Consider the following 25,484-nt stretch of genomic DNA (forward strand, 5'->3'; position numbering starts at 1 on the left):
GGGGGCCTAGAAAAGGTTTTCTTTTGTTTCCTCACCACTCCCTTTGTTAACAGCTAAACTTTAAAAGTGATATGACAAGGGGAAAAAAAGGTAAAGTTTAGGAAAGTGAAAAACTGAAACTGTCCTTGTCCATCTTTCCTTTTTTAAAATATTTTCTTTCTCCAGTTCACTCTATTCCCCACTTCTCCCTCTTCCAAAATATCCTATATAACAGGTACCCCCACTGCCTACCAACCACTTGTTTTTGGTCCAAAGATAGGCAAATGGTGCAAGAAGGGGAAGTACATGTAAATGGGGGTTGATCACAGGAGATGACCACACTTCGCCACCTCCTAATAACCATACTTTCATAGCACCATAAACTCATCAACCAGTAACATATTTGTACATTGCTTGTAGGAGATAACTTTTGGGTTGTCTGCCAAGTCCAAACCCTACTGCTTTGACTGCCCCTTCTGCCTAGAGGAGTGCACCTCTGGAAAATGTCTGGACTTTGTGACCAGGGAAGGCCCTTGGCCCAGTGGGCCAAAAAGAGTCTCTGTCCTAGGGGTCTGAACTAAACTCATTACTCAATCCTTGATAGCTAGTCAGTCTCCAGTGGTTTTAAGAAATATCAGATGTTGGTTGGTTTGAATACTGTAAGGGCAAAAATTTGTCCTACCTATAAAGAAACAGAGAAAGCCAAAAGAAGAGAAGAAGGAAGAAGTATAGGGAGAAGTGGTGGTCACAGACCAGCAGACCCAGAAAAAGTAATCTCAGATCCTACACAATATCTGCTTCTTGGTTTGGGTCCCTTGGGTTCCTTATTTGGTTGTTTTTTTGTTGTTGTTGTTGTTTTGTTTTGCATAAGCTGATTTATTTGTATTTGAACCAAAAGAGTCTTGATAAAATAGTGACTTATAATTTATTAAGCACCTTCAGATATACTATCTCATTGGAGACTGATAACACTCTAGGGAAAAAAAGAGGGTAGTTGTTTTTACTTGTTTTACTGCTTATGAAGTAGAGGCTCAGGGACACTGGGGCCCAATGAACTAGCCTCCTGGGATGCATGCTCTTGTGACGTCCCCTTCCATGTTGACTCTGGGCTTCGCCATGTGACTTCTTTTGTCCAATGGGACATTAGTAAATTCAGTGACACAAACAGATGATTGATAAGCCCTTGCACATTGGGACTTGTCTTCTAGCCACCATCCTAAAAGGACAGGTATCCAGGAGAGAGAAGACCCAAAAAGAAGCCATGTGAGATGAGATATGTGGAAGGAGAAGCCACATGAAGGAAAACTGAGACCCTCCTGGCAAGCTCCCAGCTCAAAGCTACCATGGTAATGACCCTGGCCAACAGAATACAAGAGCCAAAGAGCCTCTTGGACAATCCATAGACTCATGAGATATTATACACTGCTGTTTTAAGGCATTAACTTTTGGGGTAGCTTGTTACATAGTAATAAATAAATGAAAAGGATATTACATAACTTCCCTTATATCTCAAAGCTAATAAATAAAGCTTGAATCTAGGTCTTCTGATTGAGTTCAGTGATTTATTCACTGATCCAAGATGTGACTCAAACTGAAAAAAAAAATAACTCAAAAGTTTCATACACTTCATTTAAATAGAAAATGAATTTTAATTCAGAACACTCAACTGTGAAATTATCTTGTCAGCATATAAATGAATTAAAAGTATATGTATGTAGCCCTGGCCAGTTTGGCTCAGCGGTTAGAGCGTTGGCCTGCGGTCTGGAGAGACCCAGTTCAGTTCCCGCTAAAGGCACGTACCTCGGTTGCAGTTTGTCCCCGGCCCTGGTCAGTCGTGCGGGTGGCAGCCACTCGATGTGTTCCTTTCACGTCAATGTTTCTCTCTCTCCCTCCCACTCTACCTGAACAAAAAATGGAAAAATGTCCTCGGGTGAGGATAAAAAAAAAAAAAAAGTATATGTATGTAAATGTGGACAGGTAGGAGAATGTTACTAAAATACTCAGCATGGTTATAAAATGTCTAAATGCTTTTCTCCTCTGTATTGAAAGAACTTTAAAAACTATCAAAGGCAGAACACACAAAAATGCTTGAAGCAATATTATTTCTAATAGTGAAAAAAAAAACTAACCGGTGATAGGAAAAAGGACAAATTATGATAAATTCATACACTAGTGTAAACAAGGAACTAAAGTTTCATATATCAACATGGATAAATCTAAAAAATATAAAGTTGAGCCCGGCTGGTGTGGCTCAGTGGATTGAGCATTATCCCATAGACTGAGAGGTCCCAGTTCGATTCCCGGTCAGGGCACATGTCCGAGTTGCGGGCTTGATCCCCAGTGCGGGACATGCAGTGCAGGAGGCAGCCAGCCGATATTTCTCTCTCACATCAATATTTCTCTCGCTCTCCCTTCCTCTCTCTAAAGAAAAAAAAATCAATAAGAAGGAGTAGGGGGAAAAAAGCAAAAGAAAATAAAACAGCTTAATATCATTTATTAAAAACCCCCAAAATACAATCCTTAGCAACATATTGTTTAGGAATACATATGTAATGAAAGCAATAATGAAAATCGAGGAAGAAAATACAAAATTCAAAATGACAGGTTCTTGTGAAGGATATACTTAGAAAAAACCATAGTGACAGTGGCCCAAAGACACTGATCATGTTTCATTTAAGCTGGGTGTTAGGTATACGTATGTGTTTGTTTTACAACAACCCATATCATATATCTACAATAAACTGCTAAATAACATCTATTTTCTCACAAACAAAATTCCCTCTGAGCCCTGGCCGGTTTGGCTCAGCAGTTAGAGCGTCGGCCTGCGGTCCAGAGAGACCCGGGTTCGGTTCCCACTAAGGGCATGTACCTCGGTTGCAGTTTGTCCCCGGCCCTGGTTGGGTCGTGCGGGTGGCAGCCACTCGATGTGTCCCTTTCACGTCGATGTTTCTCTCTCTCTCTTTCTTCGCTCTATCTGAACAAATAAATAAATAAAAATGTCCTCGGGTGAGGATAAAAAAAAAAAATTCCCTCTGAACCCAGGGCACAGGTGCTTGTCCTTCTAAGACAGGGCCTGGTGCATGATCCAGACCTTCCATCAATTTGTCTGCCCTGGATAGGGCTCCCAGAAAGGATCACACTCCATACTAAGAGACCCATACTCTTCCCTGGCAAGAGTCAATCGTATCAGGAATGGATGGCTGACTCCAAGCCAACAACAGTTATGGTCTGCCCTCTGCTTACCTCTCTAGCCTTATTCCTACTGTCCTCTCCCTTGAAATCAGTGCAGTTGGGGAATCTTTCCATCATACCACCTGACACTATTATCAAATAATAATATATTTATTTCAATAATTATTCACAGATGTCTGTCTTCACTCCCAAACTATAAGCTCCATGAGGGTGGAAATTAGGTTAGTTTTAGCTCACTATTGTATTCTACCAACTAGCACAATTCCTGACACATGGTAGGCATTTGATAAATTGTTTGTTTTTAAGAGGAAGAAAGTATTATAATATTATAACTTCTTCTCTCTAAAGTTTTATTTTTATTTCATGAAACTTACATGGAAATATACCCACTTTGGGCAGACCCAAAATTAAGGCAAAGGAATCAAAGCCATTACATTTATCCTCAAAGAAGAAAATGTCACAGAATGCCACATTAAATTTGACAAGTTTAATAGTCTACAGAAACATACCTGAATGAAGCTGAATTTTCCCAATAACACCTTCTACCAAACCCAAACAAATGGGATTCCAGGCAAGAAGCAGATCAGTAGCTAAAATAAAATAAGAAGCAGTCATGAAAAGTATTCATCAGAAAACAAATTAAAACAGTGTATTAAAAGTAAGATATTTAAAAATGGTCAATGTCCAAAGACAGTATTTATAAACACCCAGAACTGAAAGATATTACTATCAAGCAATTTTTGAAAAAAACATACACCCAAGCCTGAATAAGGGTTCTGTCATAGGGACAGTTATGGGGAGAGAACTGACACTCTGCAACTCTGCTCAGATTGCAGGCAGTACTCTGGTGCCCTGCAGTGGAGGAAAGAGGCTGGTGCACTACAAGAGAGCAAAGAGAGGTGTTGCAAGGAGTCCTAGAGCCACAGCCAGTCCCAACTCCAAAGACAAGGCCTGTGAAACTGCCATATAGAGATATCCACTTACTGGATCAGTCTGCAAAATACCGTTCCCTCAAGAAGCATACACCAACCAAAGAAATCCAGAAAGCCAGTGCTCTTTTTTGAGACTTCTAGGGCAAAAATAATAGGAACGGCTCCTATTTACTGAGTGCCTAGTGTGTGCCACATATCCCAATCAGGGTTTCTCATCTTAGCCACAGAACAGACAATGATTTGGGGTGATTGTTTTCTCAGTTCTCCCAAGAATGGCAAATAACTGGTGCCCTTCTAGACCCAAAGGAAAGAAGTAAATTCATTACACACAATTGATGCCTGAGGACATTAAGGACTTAATTCTCTTGTGGAACTCAGGTCGCAAAAGGCTGTTAAATACATAGAGATAAATATAAGGTTAATGGTAGTTCAACAGCTGGAAAAGATTAGCAAGAATAAAAACAATATTTCTCTTGGAAGAAAATTAAAACTGAAATTTAAATAGCAATAATTAAAATGTATAATAGTGAAATTTATAAACAATCAGGGGTAATTACAGATTTAGTCTCCAAATTTTTTTGAGTTTTGACTATTGTATCTTGAATGTTTTTATTAATGATATGATATATTTAATGGGAGGCACTAAAGTTGACTTCTTGTTTTACTGCAAGAATTAAAGTAAAATAAGGAATTAATTTTTTAAAGGCTGTTATAGACATTATCATTTCTAATCCTGGTAATTCTGTGAGTTAAGTACTAGGAGTCCCATTTTACAGATGAAGGAACGGAGCCTTAGAAAAGTCACATGGTCATATCATACAATGGATCAAGGGCAGAGCAAAATTCAAAGCCAGGTCTGCATGACTCATGCAATACTGCAAATACAGCATTATACACTAATTTTTTTCTTATAACATTTCATGAATATTTTCTCATGTCTATAATATATTCTTTAAAATTATAACTTCATGGCTACATAATTTTCCACTTAAGGAAGCATTTTCTCCATTCTTGGGTATGTAAGTAATTTCCAGTGTTTCCCTATTATAAAAAATACTGTGTTAAATGATAAATGTAATGCAAGTATTTTATTTTCTTTCTTAATAGCTTTAGGACAGATTCCTAGGAATATTAGTAGATGAAAACATAAAATTTAAAGCTTTCAAATATTACCAAATTGCTTTCTACAAAGGTTATATACCAAGTTAGATTTCTGCCAGAAGCATATGAAAATGTTTTTTTGTTTTTGTTTGGTTTGTTTGTTTGTTTTATGCTAACCCGAGGACATTTTTTCTTTTTTTGTTCAGATAGAGTGGGGGGGGGGGGAGAGAGAGAGAGAGAGAGAGAGAGAGAAACATCGACGTGAAAAGGACACATCGAGTGGTTGCCACTCACACGACCCAACCAGGGCCAGGGCCAAACTGCAACCGAGGTTTTTTCCCCTAGTGGGAACTAAACACGGATCTCTCTGGACCACAGGCCGACACTCTAACCACTGAGCAAAACCGGCCAGGGCTGAAAATGTTTTAAAGTACTCTTGTTTTTATTTAGAATTTCTTTTTTAATATGCTAATTTGATGGCATCTGTTGCCAAACATGATATTTATTTTCCTTTCATTGCTGGTAAGATATAAATATATAAGGCCCTGGGGCAGGTAGTTCAGTTGGTTAGAGCATTATCCAAAACACCAAGATTGTAGGTTCAAACCCAGTCAGGCAGAGCACATACAAGAATCAACCAATAAATACATAAATAAGTGGAATAAATGAAAATTTTTGTCTCTTTCTCTCTTCCTCTCTCCCTCTAAAAATCAATTTTAAAAAGAATAAACATTTAATTATAAAACTGGCTGCTTATGTTTCTTCTACTATGATTTTCTTGTTCAAATCTTCAACAATTTTTCCTTATATTCCATGTTGACTTATGAGTTCTTTCTGTAACGACAGCAATTCTTTGATGTTTGCTAATATTTCCCGTTTTTAATTTTATACAAATCTATCTTTTCATTATCTTTATGCTTAAAAGTTTTTCCTTGCCCTGGCCGGTTTGGCTCAGCGGTTAGAGTGTTGGCCCATGAACTGAAGAGTCACGGGTTTGATTCCAGTCAAGGGCATGTACCTCAGTTGCAGTTCGGTCCCCAGCTCTGGGCAGGGTCATGCGGGAGGCAACCAATCAATGTGTCTCTCTCACATTGATGCTTCTCTTGCTCTCTCTCTTTCTCTTTTCCCCCACACTATCTAAAGATGAATGGAAAAATATCCTCGGGTGAGGATTTTTTTAAAAAGTTGTTCCTTACCCAATATCAATTAAATGTTAATTAATTTTATCTATTAATTTTTGAAAATTTAACTAACTCCACTGGAATTCATGTTACTATACAGGCTAAAAATACCCCGATTTCTTTTCAAATAGTGAGTCAGAATCCCTGTATCATGTAGACCAAGTGCCCACATCTGCCAGCACAGGTGTTCCTGCTAAGGAAAGAATTCCAGCTACCCATAAACCTGCATCCTGACCTCAGATGAATGGATCACAATTGTACCAAATGAACTCTAGGATTATGGAGGAGGAATTAAAAATCAGAACTAGAGACTTCCGGTCAAGATGGCAGCGTAGGTAAACACGGTATCGTGTCCTCCCACAACCACATCAAAGTTACAACTAAATTATAGAACAACCATCATTCAAAACCGCCTGAAATCAAGCTGAATGGAAGTCCTACAACTACGGAATTAAAGCAGCAGCCACATCCAGACTGGTAGGAGGCGCAGAGGAGCGGGTCCCACACCCACATGTGGCGGATAAAAATCAGGAGGACACCTCGGTGCCCAGCACAGGGTTCCAGTGCCAGGAAGAGAAGTCCCCATAAATTCTGGCTGGAAAAACCACCAGGAACTGAGGCTCAGGGAGGCTGAGGCGGCTGGAGCCCCAGACAGCTCCTCTCCAAGGGCCCACGCACGGACTTATCGGACTCTCTCCCTCTAAGCTTGGAGAGGAGGCAGCTCGAGGGGCACCAGAGACATACAGGGAAGAACTGAGCTATTTGGCATTGGAGCGAGGGCTGGAGAGGGGGCTTTCACGGGGACAGAAGTGCTGTCAGAGGCCTTTGTTCCTTTGGTGAGCCCTTCCCGGGGCAGCAGACAGCAGCCATATCTGGGACTCCAGCAACCTGGCTCACACTGGTAGCCCCGCCCTGGTGACTCCCTGAGGTCCCACCCTGCCCCACCCAACTTTCAAACCCACCCAACTTTCAAACCCACCCAAGCTGTTGCCAGTTGCTTAACCATAGGATTGGCCTGTCTTGGATCCTGCTTCAGGTTTTTCCTAAATTCTTTCAAACGAGCAGCATCGGGTCTCAGCGAGCCCCATACCTCTCTTTAAGTAATACACTGAAACAAACACTGGGAGGCAGCCAAAATGAGGAGACAAAGAAACAGGTCCCAAATGAAAGAACAGAACAAAACTCCAGGAAAAGAACTAAGCGAAATGGAGATAAGCAACCTAACAGATGCTGAGTTCAAAATACTGCTTATAAGGATGCTCAATGAACTTAGTGAGAACCTCAGCGAACTTAGTGAGGGCCTCAAGAGCATAAAAAAGGACCAGTCAGAAATGAAGGATGCACAGTCAGAAATGAAGGAGGCACTAACTGAAATAATCATTTACAGGGAATCAATAGTAGAGTAGGTAAATCCAAGAAGTAAACCATCGATTTGGAATATAAGGAAGCAAAAAACACCCAATTAGAACAGCAAAAAGAAAAAAGAATCCAAAAAAAATGAGGACAGTGTAAGGAGCCTCTGGGACAACTTCAAGCGTGCCAACATTCACATCTTGGGGATGCCAGAAGAAGAGAGAGAACAAGAAATTGAAAACCTATCTGAAACAATAATGGCAGAAAACTTCCCTAACTTGGTGAAGGAAACAGACATACAAGTCCAGGAAGCACAGAGAGTCCCAAACAAGATGAACCCCAAGAGGCCCACACCAAGACACATCATCATCAAAATGCAAAAGGCTCAAGACAAAGAGAGAATCTTAAAAGGAGCAAGAGAAAAGCAGTTAGTTACCTACAAGGGAGTTCCCATAAGACTGTCAGCTGATTTCTCAAAAGAAACTTTGCAGGCCAGAAGGGAGTGGCAAGAAATTCAGATGATGAAAAGCAAGAACCTACAACCAAGATTACTCTATCCTGCAAAGCTGGCATTTAGAATCGATGACCATATAGAGTTTCCCAGACAAGGAAAAGCTAAAGGAGTTCATCACCACCAAACCGTTATTATATGAAACGATGAAGGGTCTTTTTGAAGAAAAAGATAAAATGTATGAACAAACAAAATGGCAATGAATACATATCTATCGACAATTGAATCTACATACAAAATGAACAGGCAGAACAGAAACATTCTCATAGATACAGAGAACATTTTGTTGGTTGCCAGATGGGAGGGGGGTTGGGGGAATGGGTGAAAAAGGTGAAGGGAATAAAACGTACAAATAGGTTGCTAGACTGACAAACCTCGAAGGGGGTTGGGGGTGGGTAATAAACCAAGGAACTTATATGCATAACCAATGGACACAGACAACAGTGTGGGAAAAGGCGGGAGGGAGGCGAAAGTGGGGTGGGAGTGAGGAGGAGGGGGTAAATGGGGGAAAAATGAGAAACACCTGTAATACATTCAACAATAAAGATAAAAAAAATTGTTTTAATAAAATAAAATGCTTCAATCCCGGACAAGAAACATAAATAAATAAATAAAAATCAGAACTAAAGCAGTCAGGGACAGGTGCACAGAAGAAGTGGAACTTCAAGCATAAGGAAAGCAGCAATAAAAACAATAGAGGAAAAAAAGTGCAAGCTTTGCTCTAGAATTTGTCCCTTCATTAGGGAAACACTTACCAAGTATCTGCCTGGAACCAGGTACTGTATCAGGCTAAGAAGTCACAGAAATAAAGGAGTGAACAGTCTGGAACAGAAGTCCAGTGGGTACAGTGAATATTTGAATCAATAAGACTGGAAAAAGTAAACAGAGCTCAATTATGGAGACAGTTGAATAAAAGACTAATGAACCTGTGCTTCCTGGAGACCAAGGCAGGAAGATAATGACATATAAAACAAGATTGCAGCCAATACTTAGCTGACAGCATTAAAAGGAGGTGGAGATTGAGAGTAGGAAAAGGAGCTAGAAGATTATTCCAAGAGTCTTAGTTTGAAAGGACATAGAGTTACCCTAGGAGAGTGGGGTGGGCGGTAAATAGGTGAAGAATGCAAAAAAGATTACCATAAAACACCTCAAAGGAAGCTGTATAAAGGACAGAAAGAGTAAATCAAAGATGATTTACTTGAAACATTTATTCTCTCTGGGACAAGAAGAATAAAAGGGAGCAAGGCAGAAAGTACAGGGTATATAGTAGCGGGGGGAAAGGTGGAGGAGAACCTCCTAACTCAAGACCCTTTTGCATCTTTGCATTTTGAACCATATGAACACATCAGCCATTCAAAAAAACAAAATTTTAACTAAACAAAAATCTAGAGAAAACTAAAGCAATAACCAAGTTTTGTGGTACAAAGACTAAAAATAATAGTCATTGATAATCTCTGATGTTCAGAGAGAACCAGTTAAACCTATTAAGAGTGAATTCATGGCGGGATATCAAGGAGAAATGTCTAGGTATAAGAACTAGAGCTATTAAAGGAGGAATAGAAAATAGAAGATGATGACATTAAAAGTACAGGTGTAAAAGTTAACCTTTGAAAAGGAAGGATACCACTTTTTTTCTAAGTCTGCAAGCAAAGATGAAAGGCTAAATATAGAAATGGAGAAGAGAAGCAGATGAATGTATTGGATGGCCTTGACTCAGTAAAAACAGGAGTCAAAGTCATTTCTGCTTTAGCAGGGAGGGCAGAGAGGAACAGAGGGGCAGCAAGGCTTGGTGTGGTGAAGGGACTCCAGAAAGTCAATTTGTAAATGTTCTATGTGTGCTTCAAAAGCATGTATATTTTTAATTTAGTGTTTTCAAGGAAAAAAGTCCATTAATGGATCATGAAATCAATGTTGTATAACAAGATTAGTATTAACAGCAATAAAACAGAATAGAACAGAAAGCAGAAAAATGCACCATGTAAGGGGAAACATTTCATGAAACTTTTGTTTCTGGTACATACATATGTGTTCACCAGGTCATAATTTTAAAAGTATTTCTTACTATGGACCGAAAACATTTGAACACACTATTTAACTTTGGGGCTATGGCTCATTACATCAACTTTGTTGATTATTTTGTTCAACTCCTTTATGTACTTGCTAATTTTTTTTTGACTGCTTAACCTAACAGGTTTTGAGAGCACGCTTTTTTTTTTTTTAACTCTCATGCTTTGTGTTTTTTCCATTTTTCCTTCTTAATTTTTGCTTTATCTTTTTAAGACTATGTTGTCAGGCATACATAAGTTTGATCTTTATATCTTCCTGGTGAACTGCTCTGTTTATCAGCATGTAATAATTGCTTTTATTTCAAATAATGTTCATTGCCCCAAAGTCTAGCTTGTCTACCATTAATATTGTGAAGGAAATATATTAGGCACAAATATGAACACTGCTAATCCAATCATATTGCTTCCCTTACTCCCCACAGCTTTAAAAACACAGTCCAAATATTTGGAAAGGTCTGCAAGACCCTGTCCTGTCCACCCTCCTCCTGCCTCCCCGCCCCCAGCATTCTGGTCTTCCTGCAATCATCCAGAAGTATGCACAAGCTCAGTGTGGAATGCTGCTCCCCACCCACTTTTGTCTGTATTCATTCCAGACTCAGAACAAGGGTAACTGGTATTCCCTGACACATTCTCCCATCCACCCACCCAGTGGAACTGAACAGGATCTCTTTTGTGACCTCCCCTGAACCTTGTTCATATTTCCATCATAGCACCTTATTTTGGCTTAAAGCACCTAATTATTGATTTGCCTGTCTCCCTGACTGAGCAGGAAGCTCATCAAGAACAGGAAGCTCATTAAGACCTACTCTCATTTAGCTTCATATCCCCAGTAGATGGTACACAGCAGGCTCCAAAATACTGAGTGGACAGATGAACCTATGACCCAGAATGGAGTGGCAAACTGAAGTCAGATAATTTGCTGTGAATCACGTTAGAAGGGTTCGCTATTTAAGGTGGCAAAGTTAAAAATCGTCTGTCTATTTCAGATAAAGGCTTCAGGGGCCGACAGAGGTAAAGTGTCCAATACTACACAGTTTGTCAAAATTAAAACACCATTTCCCACTCTCAGCCCAGGAACCTTTCTAACATACATCTAACACCATAACTTTCCCTACCAACTGTTCTCAGGTGTAATACTCTCATTTTATTTCTGTATGAGGCTTTCAGCTCACCACCATCATTCCAGCTGTACAAGCGGGACATGGGCAACGTCCAAAATGCTTTTCTTCCTTGCCAAGTCTATTGATAAATGTTTCACTTCTCTCCATCCCACTGCCATTATCCTTGCCCAGGGTCTAGACCTCCCCCATCTGAATCATTAAAAAAGATTTGATCATTTAAAAGGTTCTTGCCATATCTAGCAGGCTGTTTAACACATAAAAGGCACTCAAAAATGTATTGAATGCAATGAGGACTCCAGACAGTTTGGTTCTGCAGAACCCTACGGTAAAAGGGCAGGGAGCTGCAAGAAAGAGGCTGAAGAACTACACAGGGACCAACTCGAGAGAACAACAGATACTAAATTCAGGAGCTGTTTCATCCAGATCGAGGCTTGCATTTGAGACTGAACATCAGGGTCAGTGTGTAGAGGATGAACATGAGAGGGCAGGCCTAAAGTCAGAGATCCAGATAAGTATGTGTACAAGGGCAGCCTGGAGCTAAGTCTGGAATTGGAAGCCTAGATAGAGTCTAGAGGTGCAGGCATGTTGTAGGCACAGTCTGAGTTTGGTGTCCCACTTAGAGAATCCTAGTTCTACTAGTCTCTGAAGCCCTCTCAGCTTCCATTTCCTCTTTTGTAAATGGGAATTTCACCGAACTTATAGGGGTATTATGAGGATTAAATGAGAGAATTATGTAAAAGTGCCTAGCACTTTATATCTGGCACATAAAAGTTCAATAACTTTTAGCTCAAGTTGGGAAATATATATGCATTTAAAATTCCAGGTTCTTACCACTCAGTAAATCTCTCCATAGATTTTTATTTCAAGGATCTACATATGGCTTTTTAAAAAAAATTCAGCCCTAGCTGGTTTGGCTCAGCGGTTAGAGCGTCGGCCTGCGGTCCCGAGAGACCCGGGTTCGGTTGCAGTTTGTCCCCGGCCCTGGTTGGTCGTGCGGGTGGCAGCCACTCGATGTGTCCCTTTCACATCGATGTTTCTCTCTCTCTTCCTCTCTCCCCCTCCCACTCTACCTGAACAAAAAAATTAGAAAAATGTCCTCAGGTGAGGATAAAAAAATAAAATAAAATAAATTTAAAAAATTCAGTGTTTTTAACTTATTAAATCTTATGGTAAGGCCATAAATCCTGAAAGCCCCCTTAGAGTAATAAATGTTTTATGAAAATCTCAATAACTAGACATGTCCCCAAAATTGTTTCCTCCAACATGCAACACAGATTTGCAGCTCTGATGCAGCTCAAAACTAGGCATTCAGTCTCAGTCCCGGCAACCCCGTTCAGTTCCAAATGGCAAATCAAGCATGACTGCCATCTTCCTCCCCTCCTTTAAATCCTCCACACTAAGAGAGAGAGACCCTAGAAGAAGTAGAGGCTAAAGGGAGGTAAAATTACGCTTGGGAAAAAGACACAAACATTGGTAAATTTTAGTTATGTATGTGAAAATAAGTAATGGGTTTTAAGTCTTGAGAAACCATAGAAGAATATAAATAGAATATGTAACTTTCAATCAGAAACAGAAAGGCATCTAACAAAAATTCAAGATATCTAATGGAAGACAGGAAAAGGTGACAGAAAAAAGAAGAAAAAAAGAAAAAGCACAATAAATGGAAAACAAGAATAAAGATAGAAATAACTTCTAATATATTAATAATTATAATAAACGTAAAGTTTCAACTAACCAATTAAAAAGACAAACTTTAAGTCTCAACCCCTCTATCAGTTTATTTAATTCTATGCCTATTTTGTTTACCACTGTATACCTGTGGCCTAGCACAGTGTTTGCCACATAGCAGGCATTCATTCAACAGTTATTAAAGCAAATGAACTAATATATGAGTAAAAGTAAGCATGAAAAAATGAATCAGAAAATGGTCTTCTACCAATTGCTTATTTTCATTGATTTTTAATAGGACTAACAACTTGAATTGTTATTGTTTTCAAAGGAAGTCCTAAAACACCAGTCTTTACTATACAAGCACTTTTAATAAAAGAATTTATCTTTTGATAAATATAGTAAATGATAAGCATGCAATTTCTCACAATGAAAGACTTACTTAAGCCCTGGCCAGTTTGGCTCAGCGATAGAGCATCAGCCTGCAGACCAATGAGTTCAGGTTCGATTCCAATCAAGGGCATGTACCTAGGTTGCATATTCGTCCCCAGCCCTGGTCAGGATCATGTGGGAGGCAACCAGTTGATGTGTCCCTCTCACATCAAGGTTTCTTTCTCTCTCCCTTTCTCTCCATCTCTCTCTACCTGAAGACAAACAGAAAAATATCCTCGGGTGAGGATTAAAAAAAAAATTTGAAAGACTTACTTAAAAATTCAGGGAGCCCTGGCTGGTGTGGTTCAGTGGTTAGAGCATCAGCCCATGCACTGGAGGGCCTCAGGTTCAATTCCCAGTCAAGGGCATGTACCTGGGTTGCAGGTTCGATCCCCAGCCCCAGTTGGAGCATGTGCAGGAGGCAGCCAATCAATGTGTCTCTCACATCAATGTCTCCCCCTCCCTTTCCCCCTCCAAAAATCAATGGGGAAAAAATTTCAGGGAAATTATCTTAAAATCCCTAGCTGGTACCCATGGTTTCTCATACCAATATAGAGAAAAGATACACAAGACAACAGAGGACGGCCTGAAGCAGGCAATGTAACTGGCACAAGAAAAGAGGTTCAGTGTATCTTTTTGAACTGATGTGACTTTGCTACCCAGTACAGTGCCTGGCACACAACAGATTCTTCCAAATGTGTATGTGTGTGTGTGTGTGTATGTGTGTTTTATCCTCACCTGAGGATATATTTATTGATTTTAGAGACAGGGAGAGAGAGAGAGAGAAACATTAGTGTGAGAGAAAAACATCGATCAGTTGCCTTCCGTACACACCCCAACCTGGGACCAAACCCACAACCTAGGTATATGCCCTGATCGGGATTCGAACCCATAACCTTTTTTTGGTATACGGGATGACACTCCAACCAACTAAGCCACCCAGCCAGGATCACATGCTTTTTTTTTTTTGGTCAATCTGTTACTCTTTCTTTAATGAACTAGAACAAGTTTGCAAAGTTGGCATTAGTAGATTCTATAGAGGAGATATATATATTAGTAAATATATTAGTCTAAGCATATGTAGCAAGTACATTCAGTAATGATACACTGTCACCATATTAATGGCTCCTCTGGAGGCAGAAGGCACTGGAATGGCAAAGAAAACAGCCAGTGGGCTTATACATCCTTCCACAAAAAAATAGCCACGTAACTGATCTGCTCCAACAAGCATATTGCTTTCTAATCTTTCCTTCAAAAAGTATATTCTAATGTGGCATACAAATTCAAAACAGAAATGTTTGAAGTTTGCAAGTAGGTTTCAAAATTTAGGATTATCAAAGTTATCTAGGAAGGAGTCGAGTTGCTTACAAATTACAAAAGTATAGCATTTTACAAATAATGACAAATTTTAGTGAAATAATGAAAGCAACATACACCAAAAAGCATAAAGATTTTGTCATAAGTTCAACTGCTTGACGAATTAGGTCAACATTTCCAGGTTCATTTGGCAGTACGTGACTTCTGTTTTCATATGCCCTCCTCTTCATGGTACAAGAAAACAAGTGATTAAATACTGTGTGCCTGCAGAGTATGAGTCATTCATTCCAAGAGCCAGTAGTGAGGGCACTCCCTCAGCCCAAGAACAAGCCTGGGTTTTTCACAGTTGCTGAAGTTTATGAGCAGTTTCACATGTCTTAGGGGGAAGAAAAGCGCCCGGGTATACATAAATAATCAAACCCAAGTTTCATTTCCTGCTAAAGACAATGGATATTATTGGGCTGAAAAGATAATCACTAAAGTCAAACAGATAAGTAAAAGGGTTCTAAAATGAAGAACTGAAAGTTCCAATTGTTAGCTTCTCCATGCTTCAGCTCTCAGAATTTAATTTGGCCAGGAAAATAGACAAAGGAATAATTTGATTCAAGTGCCATCTTTTTTTTTTTTTTTAAATCCTCACCCGAGGACATTTTTGCATTTATCTTCAGATAGAGCAGGAGGGAGAGAGAGAGAAACATCAATGTAAGAGAGACACATCAGTGGTTGCCACCCACACGACCCCAAATGGGGCCCGGGAACAAACTGCAACCAAGGTACATGCCCTAAGCGGGAACCGAACCTGGGACTCTCTGGTCCAAGGGCCAACGCTCTAACCGCTGAGCAAAACCAGCCAGGGATCAAGTGCCATCTTAAAAATGCAAAATCTGATACATTTCTTTGAACTCTCATAATGGTGATGATTTTACTGCATTCAGCAAGTTAAAGAGCTGATCCAATTTAGAAGTTCTAGCAGCTGGTGATTTCCCAGCGTGAACTCCAACTCAATGATTGCTCATTCTGGCTGTTCATGATGATCTTCTGGGAGCTTTATAAAATACTGATGCCTGGGCCCCGCCCCTCAGAGAGTCTGACTCAATTGGTTAGGGTGGGGCCCTAACATAGATTTTTGTAAAGCTCCTCCAGGTAATTCTAATGCACAGCCAAATTGAGAATTACAGTAGTCTCCCTTTATCTGTGGGGTGGGGTGGGGCAGTGGATGCCTAAAACTGCAGATAGCACAAAACCCTATATTTACTATACTTTTTCCTATACATACATACCTATGATAAAGTTTAATTTACAAATTAGGCAATTTCATGGACAAAAGATTCATTCTTATCATAGATCTTAGCAACCTCAGCGTATAATTTTTTCATTCCTTAAGTGGAGACTTTTACCTTTTCACTTAAAGGAAGCAATTTACAGCTTCTTTGGCATATCTGAATTGCCAGCATCACTACTCCCGCACTTTCTGGCCATTATTAAGTACAATAAGGGTTATTTGAACACAAGCACTGCAATACCTCGACAGTCAATCTGATAACCAAGACCAGCTACTAAGTGACTAACGGACAGGGAGAGTATGAGATTTCATCACGCTACTTAGAACAACGTACAATTTTAAACTTATAAATTATTTCTGGAATTTTCTATTTAATATTTTCAGATCTTAGTTAACAGCAAGTAACAAACTGAGGAAAGGGAAATGTTGGATAAGGGGGTAACTACTGTACTGGTCTAAGTGATCATAGGTTACTGGGTGAAACTTGCATGAGTAAGTTGTTTTATCCTATCAGTATGAGTCAAAGATGATACCTATGTCATGTACAACTTTAAATTCTTTCATGTAATAAAGTACCATAAATTGCATAAAGATCTCATAATATAGTGAACTGGCATAAAAGTTGGTCTAAACTAGTATAAAGAAATATATTTTTTAAAATAACCCTAAGAATATTTAAAATATGAGAGATACTATTTAGGAAGGGGATCTTAAGAATATCTAGACTTTTTTAAAAAATTAAAACAGGGCCCTGGCCAGTTTGGCTCAGCGGTTAGAGCGTCGGCCTGCGGTCCGGAGAGACCCGGGTTCGGTTCCCGCTAAGGGCACGTACTTCGGTTGTAGTTTGTCCCCGGCCCTGGTTGGTCGTGCGGGTGGCAGCTACTCGATGTGTCCCTTCACGTCGATGTTTCTCTCTCTCCTTCCTCTCTCTCCCTCCCACTCTATCTGTACAAAAAATGGAGAAATATCCTCGGGTGAGGATAAAAAAAAAATTAAAACAGGCATCTGATTACAGTGCAGCAAAGGGGCCACAAAGTTTTGATCTTGATCATGAAAGATATTAGAATTTTTTTTAACTCTACAATATTCTATATTTAAAAATTGTTGATTCTCTAGCTGAAGCATAAAGTCCTAATAATCACATTTCTAGAAAGACCCAATGCAACTCAAAAAAGAACAGAGGATAACTAAAGAAAAAGACTTTCATGAAAGGGCAAACAATGTAATTAGGTCCTAGGAAAACCTAATGGATATATATAAAATTATGAGAGATGTAGCGATTACAGTACATTCGAATAACAGTATAGGAGATGGCATGCTTATTTTTATTTTTTTAAATGTCTTTATTGATTTTTGAGAGAGGAAGAGAGAGATAGAAACATCGATGTGAAAGAGAAACATCGATCAGCTGCCTCCTGCATACCCCCTCCTACCAGGGATCATGCCCACAACCTAGGCATGTGCCCTGACCAGGAATCCAACCAGGACCTTTCAGTCCATGGGACGACGCTCGATCCACTTAGCCACACCGGCCAGGCAGAAGATGCATGTTTAAACAATTTTTTTTTAATTCTTAAAATGTTTTTATTGATTTTCCAGAAAGAGAGGAAGGGTTAGAGAGATAGACAAAAAACATCGATATGAGAAATACCGATGGGCTGCCTCCCAAATGCCCCCCACTGGAGATCAAGCCTGCAACCTGGGCATGTGCCCTGACTGGGAATCCAACCAAGACTTCTCAGTCCATGGAATGCCACTCAATCCACTGAGCCACACCAGCTGGGCAGGAGATGCATGTTTAAAAGACATGGTTTGGGCCCTGGTCAGTTTGGCTCAGCAGTTAGAGTGTCAGCCCACAGACCAGAGAGACCCGGGTTCAGTTCCTGCTAAGGGCATATACCTCAGATGCAGTTTGTCCCTGGCCCTGGTTGGGGTCGTGTGAGTGGCAACCAGTCAATGTGTCTCTCTCACGTCAATGTTTCTCTCTCTCTCTCTCTCTTTCTCCCTCTCTCCCTCCCGCTCTATCTGAAGATAAATACAGAAATGTCTTCGGGTGAGGATAAAAAAAAAGACATTATTTGGGAATAAATGAAGGGAAGCACAGCTTAAATCACAACTTTCCAAACTCATTACCTAAAGAGGCTTGAAAATATAACCAGTTTAAGCAAGGATTAGATAAATCTTTGGATAATAAATTCATAATTCATCACTCAAGAAACATAGCAATGTGTTCAAATATGTCTCTCACCTTCTGCTCTTCCAAAAAACTGTCCTTTGATATAACTTTCAGGGATAGGATTCTGAGAGCTGAATCAGAGCACAGCTGAGCTAACAACTGGTATTTCCCTTTCCTCACTTTAGAGCTCTTAAACGAAGATGCATAAAATTAGCACTTCCATCATTAATTAAGTGCAACCTTTCTCCCAGCTGGTGTTTAAATAATTTGCTAGCTTTCCCTGAAAACTTTGTTCAAAACTAACTTACTCTCTTCCATCTGGGATTGTCTGCATAGTGGTTCTGCCACCATAGGTCCTTACCAACAATAAGCTCTGCCTTCAAACCCACCATCAGATCAAATGAAGAACTCTACTAGATCAAGCAAGGACCACCAAAGGCTGGAAAAAACTGCACTATTTCCATTTGGCCAGTTAGGCACTATTCATCCTCATAAACTTTTGATTTGTTTTGTTGTTTGAGTACCAATTAGATGAAGGTACTGAGCCTATAGAGTTATTTCTGGCCCTGGCCACTTGGGCTCAGCAGTTAGAGCATCAGCCCGTGAACCAGAGTCCCAGGTTCAGTTCCCGCTAAGGGCGTGTACTTCGGTTGCATTTTGCCCCGGTCCCGGCTGGGGTCGGGTGGGTGGCAGCCAGTCGATGTGTCTCTCTCACATCAATGTTTTTCTCTCTCCCTCCTGCTCTATCTGAAAATAGATGCAAAAATGTCCTCAGGTGAGGATAAAAAATTTTTAAAAAAGAGTTATTTCTGGCCCGGCCAGTGTGGCCCAGTGGTTGAGCATCAACCCATGCACCAAGAGATTACCGGTTCAATTCCCGGTCAGGGCACATGCCCAGGTTATGGGCCCAATCCTCAGTGGGGGGCATGCAGGAGTTGGCTGATCAATGTTCTCTCTCATCGATGTTTCTCTCTCCCTCCCTCTCCCTTCCTCTGCCTCTAAAATCAATGAAAAAAAAACCCCCACCATATAGAACAGTTAACAAAAAGACCCACAGAGAGATAGTAATACAGCTTATAAAGATCTAACATTTAGCCCTGGCCAGTTTGGCTCAGCGGTTAGAGCGTCGGCCTGCGGTCCGGAGAGACCCGGGTTCAGTTCCCGCTAAGGGCACGTACTTCGGTTGCAGTTTGTCCCCGGCCCTGGTTGGTCGTGCGGGTGGCAGCCACTCGATGTGTCCCTTCACATCGATGTTTCTCTCTCTCTCTCTCCCTTCCTCTCTCTCCCTCCCACTCTATCTGTACAAAAAATGGAGAAATATCCTCGGGTGAGGATTAAAAAAAAAAAAAAAAAGATCTAACATTTAAATCCCCATAAACCATACCAAGGTTAAACTATGGCTCTGAGAAATCACTGAGCCAATAAATAGTAGTGCCAAACCAGTTTGATTTTTCCAATAGTCTAGTATCTATCTGCAAATACAACAGCTTATTTTGTCATAAATCACAGGGACCAAAATCATTAATGAAACTCTTTTTTTGCATAAGAAAAATAAAAATGTCTTCAGGTCCCATTTATTTTCATTCAAAAAGAAAATATACTGAATCTCAGACTTAAAAGGTAGATTCTCCCATTTACTAAATAAAATGAGAAATTAGCATGGTTTTTTTTTTTTTTATCCTCACCCGAGGACAGTTTTCCATTTTTTGTTCAGATAGAGTGGGAGGGAGAGAGAGGAAGAGAAAGAGAGAGAAACATCGATGTGAAAGGGACACATTGAGTGGCTGCCACCTGCATGATCAACCAGGGCCGGGGACAAACTGCAACCGAGGTTACGTGCCCTTAGCAGGAACCGAACCCGGGTCTCTCTGGACCACAGGCTGACGTTCTAACCGCTGAGCCAAACCAGCCAGGGCTAGCATGGTTTTTTAGTCAGCAAGAGAGGCAGTATTCTAGCCTTCTATTTTTATATTCTCCATTTAATCCTTCCAACAATCTCTTGGCTACTCAAGATACTGAGGGCCGACCAGGGACTAGCATTATTTCAATTTATTCAACACAATTTTTTTTTTATCCTCACCCAAGAACATTTTTCCTTTTTTTTTTTGTTCAGATAGAGTGGGAGGGAGAGAGAGAGAGAAACATCAATGTGAAAGGGACACATCGAGTGGTTGCCACCCGCACAACCCAATCAGGGCTGGGGACAAACGGCAACCGAGGTACGTGCCCTTAGCGGGAACCGAACCCAGGTTTCTCTGGATCGCAGGCCAATGCTCTAACTGCTGAGTCAAACCGGCCAGGGCTCAACACAATTTTTACAGAAAAATTATGGGCTCCCAATGAGTTAAGCTGGGCAGTTAGGACAAGGGGAAGCCGTGCTGCTGGGCATCCTGGAGCAGCACCAATGAAGCCAGGTTCCTGAAAGACCAAGCTGTTAGGAAACCCCAGTTTCTGGCACCTGCTTGCTCTACCCTAAAAGGCCTTCCTACTTCCTCTCCTCTGAAGCTGGCCTTTGCCAAGTCGTGTCCTCTGCTAGCTATGGCCTGGTCAGAGCACAGCATCTAGGAACAGTGATTCTACAAAGGTCCCTCCCCTCTTTGAAGGTAGTTGTTGTCCTAAAGATTTTTCTTAATCATTCCCACTCTGCTTTATATGCTCTGAAAAGATGCCTGTGAAATTGGATCTAGGACTCTTGCAAAGTTAGACCGAGAAAGGCTTCAGGTTGCTCATCACAGGCTGAAATAGTTCCCATCCAGTACATATCAATGTTTCTGCACAAAGATCTACCCTGTATCTATTCCCTTCCCAAACTGCAGATGTTCTAAAAACTTAAGAAGAGAAACCTGATAAACTGAGTGTAACTGGAAAACAACTAGTCATTCTACTACATAACAACATTCCCTATAACCATATAAACTAATTTTGCAAGGAGTCAGGGATAAGATGTTGGGTCAAAGAACCAACCAGTAGTCCCATTATCAACTTTTCCTTCTATATAGATCCTCCCTCAGTGTATGTACTTTGACATATGAAAGGCTATTTTATTCTCTATATAGGCTATACTATAATGATTATGATAGCTAAAGATATATTTTCAGATATTACCCATAAAAATATAAATCCTATAACTTTGTACTCAAGAAGGTAAAAAGGTTTATAAAACATTTCTGTCAGTATTGAGGGATATCTGGCTTTGAAGTCACATACTGGGTTAGAGCCCATCCCTCCCTCTTAACTCTGTGAACTTGGAAAAATTACCTCTGTGCCTCAGTCTCCTCATCTGTAAAATAAGGATAATAATAAACGCTTCTCCTGAGGTCTGTGGAGATGAAATGCAACAGCATATATAAAGAGCTTAGAACAGTGTCTGGTTCAAAAAAAATGTTCAAAAATAAAAGTTGCTGTTATTAGATATTATTAATTTCAGTTAACAATGTAGATAACAAAATATGTCCCTCAATCTGTAAAACCCGATTCCAAAAACTGTCACCTGCCCCCTTAAAAAGACCCTATCTTTCTTTTTATTTAGCCAAAGAAAGGAGAAAAATTTTTGGAAAAATGAGTCTTTTCTATCTTTCATGCATAAAAATAAATGTTCATAAAAAATAAACATACAGACCTATTCAATCCAACTGCTAAACTATTAGAAGAAATATAAAATATGGGGTAAAAAGTAGTTCAGGGTAGTCCTGCCTGGTGTGGGCTCAGTGGTTTGATTCCCAGTCAAGGGAAGATACCTAGGTTGCAGGTTTGATCCTGGGCCCTGGTTGGGCATGCGGGAGGCAACCAATCAATGTGTCTCTCTCACATTGATGTCAATGTTCCTCTGTCTCTCTCTCTTTCTCTCTCTCCCTTCCACTCTCTCTAAAAATCAATGGAAAAAATATCCTCTGATGAGGAGTAACAAAAAATAAAGTACTTTTGCCCAGCCAGTGTGGCTCAGTGGTTGAGCGTCCACCCATGCACCAAGAGGTTGCTGGTTCAATTCCCAATTGGGGCACATGCCCAGGTTGTGGGCCCGATCCCCATGGTGGGTATGTAGGAGGTGGCCAGTCGATGTTCTCTCTAATAGATGTTTCTGTCTCTCTCTCCCTCTCCCTCTCCCTCTCCCTTCCACTCTCTCTCTAAAATCAATAAAGAAAAAAAATCTTAAAAAAAATCTTAAAAAAAATAAAATAAATAAAGTAGTTCAGGTTATAAAAACTGGAAAGCCATTTTAAAGAAACTTAAGGGTAAAGACACTAGGGAAAAAACCTGGTTATTCAACAATGATAAAAACAAAGATTTTTACAATATATTTAACAACTAATTTTTAAGTTAAAATGCCATATTATATTTTGTCATGGTAATTTGTGATTATTTAACACTTTTTTTTTTTTAATCCTTACCCGAGGACATTTTTGCATTTATCTTCAGATAGAGCAGAAGGGAGAGAGGGAGGAAGAGAGAGAGAGTCATAGGTGTGAGAGAGACACATCGAGTGGTTGCCACCCACACGACCCAAACCAGGGTGGGTACAAACTGCAACTGAGATACGTGCCCTTAGCGGGAACCAAACCCGGGACTCTCTGGGCCGCAAGTTGACACTCTAACCGCTGAGCCAAACCAGCCAGGGCAACAAACTTTTTTTTTAAGTTCAAAAACTTTTTTTTCAAAGTCAATAGCAAATGACACATAACTCTAAATATACTGAATACAGTTTCATAAAATATGATCCTGAAAAGATGAAAAGTTTTATGTGGATTTCAATTCCATAACTATAACTTCTCATTCAAAAAAAGTTTACTTCATATGACATACTAAAATAATTTCATTATCAAAAAATAACTAAGAATAGCCCTGGCATGTTGCTCAGTGGTTAGAGCATTGGCCCACGAACCAGAGAGTTCTGGGTTCGGTTCCCACTAAGGGCATGTATCTCGGTTGCAGTTTGTCCCTGGCCCTGGTTGGGGTCGTGTGGGTGGCAGCCACTAGATGTGTCTCTCTCACATCAACGTTTCTCTCTCTCTTTCCCTCCTGCTCTATCTGAAGATAAATGTAAAAAAAAAAAAAAAGTCCTCAAATGAGGATAAAAAATTCGCTAAAATTAGAAACACTTTTTTATGTTTCTGTGAATTCTAACTGATAGCTAGTTGTCTCCTCCAAAAAAAATATTCACTAGTATTCATCATTCAAAGTATCATTTCTCTCTCTCTACAGGCTTATGAAAGTTATGTGTATGACAGATGCTTTAACATCTTTTCGTGGTCACTCAATCTCCGAAAAGTATGAAGCATTAGGCAGCAGTAAATTATATAACACCATCATATCAGACAAGGACACAAGGACTAGGAGAAGCAATTTTAAGACTGAAGAGGTAAGACCATATCACCCTTCTCCAACAGTAGACTGTATTATATTCCTTTTTTTTTTTTTTTAAATCCTCACCCGAGGACGTTTTTCTTTTTTAAATCCTTACTTGAGGACATTTTTCCATTTTTTGTTTGTCCCCAGCCCTGATTGGGTCGTGCGGCAGCCACTCGATGTGTCCCTTTCACGTTGATGTTTCTCTCTTGCAACCGAGGTACATGCCCTTAGCAGGAACTGAACCCAGGTCTCTCTGGACTGCAGGCTGATGCTCTAACCACTGAGTCAAGCCAGCCAGGGCTGTATTATATTCCTTTTAAAGTCTATAACCCTTACTCTCAGATAGTAAAACTCAAGTTACTGAATGCTTCTACAGTGCTTTATCAATTTTCCTGATAGAAAATAAACCTAAATATTTTTTCTCTAGTGGACACCCTGCAATAGACATAAGCATCCACCAAAAAACAATGCTCAGACTATTCAATACCCTTATGAAAATGAAAATATCAGCCCTGGCTGAGTGGCCCAGTTGGCTGGAGCATCCTCCTGTACACCAAAAGGTTGCAGATTCAATTCCTGGTCAGGGCACATACCTAGGTTGCAGGTATGATTCCCTGGTACATATGGAAGGCAACCGATCATATCGATATTTCTTTCTTTCTCCCTCCCTCTCTCTCTAAGAATCAATAAAAACATATCAACTTCTGGTCAAGATGGCAGCGTAGATAAACATAGTACTCACCTCCTCCCACAACCACATCAAAATTACAACTAAACTACAGAACAACCATCATTCGAAACTGCCTAAAATCAAGCTGAATGAAAGAAGCCACATCGAGACTGGTAAGAGGGGCAGAGGCTTGGATGGGCTGGTCCCACACCTACATGTGGCAGATAAAAATCAGGAGGGATGCCCTGGCCAGTTTGGCTCAACGGTTAGAGCACTGGCCTGTGGACCAGAGAGTCCCGGGTTCAGTTCCCGCTAAGGGCACACACCTCAGTTGCAGTTTGTCCCCAGCCCTGGTTGGGGTCATGTGTGTGGCAACCACTCGATGTGTCTCTCTCACATCAATGTCTCTCTCTCTCTTTCTTCCTCCCTCTCTCCCTCCTGCTCTCTCTGAAGATAAATGCAAAAACGTCCTCGGGTGAGGGTTAAAAAAAAAAATCAGGAGGGATACCTCAGCTGTGAAGGTCCTTCCTGAGGAGCTCAGGGTTCCAGTGCCAGGAAGAGAAGTCCCCATAACTTCTGGCTGTAAAAACCAGGGGGATTGAGGCTGAAGGAGGCTGAGGCTTCTGGAGCCCCAGGCAGTTCCTCTTAAAAGACCCTGGCGCAGACTTACTCAGACTCACACCAAAGATATACCAACAAGAACTGAGTTGTTTGGCACTGGGGTGAGAGCTACAGAGGCAGCTTTCTCCCAGACAGATTTGCTGATGGAGGCTGTTGTTCCTTTGGTGAGCCCTCCCCCGACGGGGCCAGCAGACAGCCACCATATCTGGGACTCCAGCAACTTAGCTCATACTATTTGTCCTGCCCTGGTGATTCCCTATGGCTCTGCCCCAGCCAACTTTCAGGCCTAACCATGCTGTTTCCAGTGGCTTTATCATAGGAATGGTCTGTCTTGCCTTCTGTTTCAGATTTTCCTAAATTCTCTCAAAAAGCAGCATCTGGTCTCAGCACCCCCATACCTCTCACTAAGTGACCCCAGGCCTGGCACTAGGAGCAGCCAGCCTTGGTTCACAACTTGGCTTTGCCTGGGCACCTCCAAGCCCAGCACAAGAGGCAGCCATCTACAGAATGCATTGTAGCTTATGTCTGTAGCCACG

At 40.6% G+C, this 25,484-nt stretch overlaps 1 protein-coding gene and 1 long non-coding RNA gene across 8 annotated transcripts in view; one reads left to right on the forward strand and one right to left on the reverse strand.

Annotated features, from left to right (window-relative positions):
- INPP5F (inositol polyphosphate-5-phosphatase F) overlaps nt 1-25,484 on the reverse strand; it is a 78,618-nt gene that overhangs the window by 46,775 nt on the left and 6,359 nt on the right. For 5 of the 7 annotated variants that reach the window (XM_036265295.1, XM_036265294.1, XM_036265298.1 and 2 more), the window contains exon 2: nt 3,681-3,761. In XM_036265295.1, the coding sequence (XP_036121188.1) occupies nt 3,681-3,761 (81 nt within the window). Of the gene's footprint in view, nt 1-983; nt 1,196-3,680; nt 3,764-4,433; nt 4,457-25,484 lie in introns of those variants that run through there. The other 2 variants (XM_036265296.1, XM_036265297.1) reach the window with 2 other exon arrangements.
- LOC118632303 lies at nt 1,124-24,378 on the forward strand. The gene is made up of 3 exons (XR_004959997.1): nt 1,124-1,325; nt 23,511-23,667; nt 24,339-24,378. It is a non-coding gene; the product is annotated as an uncharacterized LOC118632303 (long non-coding RNA).

This window comes from Molossus molossus, unplaced genomic scaffold (assembly GCF_014108415.1).
Source record: "Molossus molossus isolate mMolMol1 unplaced genomic scaffold, mMolMol1.p scaffold_m16_p_17, whole genome shotgun sequence".
Classification (NCBI taxonomy): domain Eukaryota; kingdom Metazoa; phylum Chordata; class Mammalia; order Chiroptera; family Molossidae; genus Molossus; species Molossus molossus.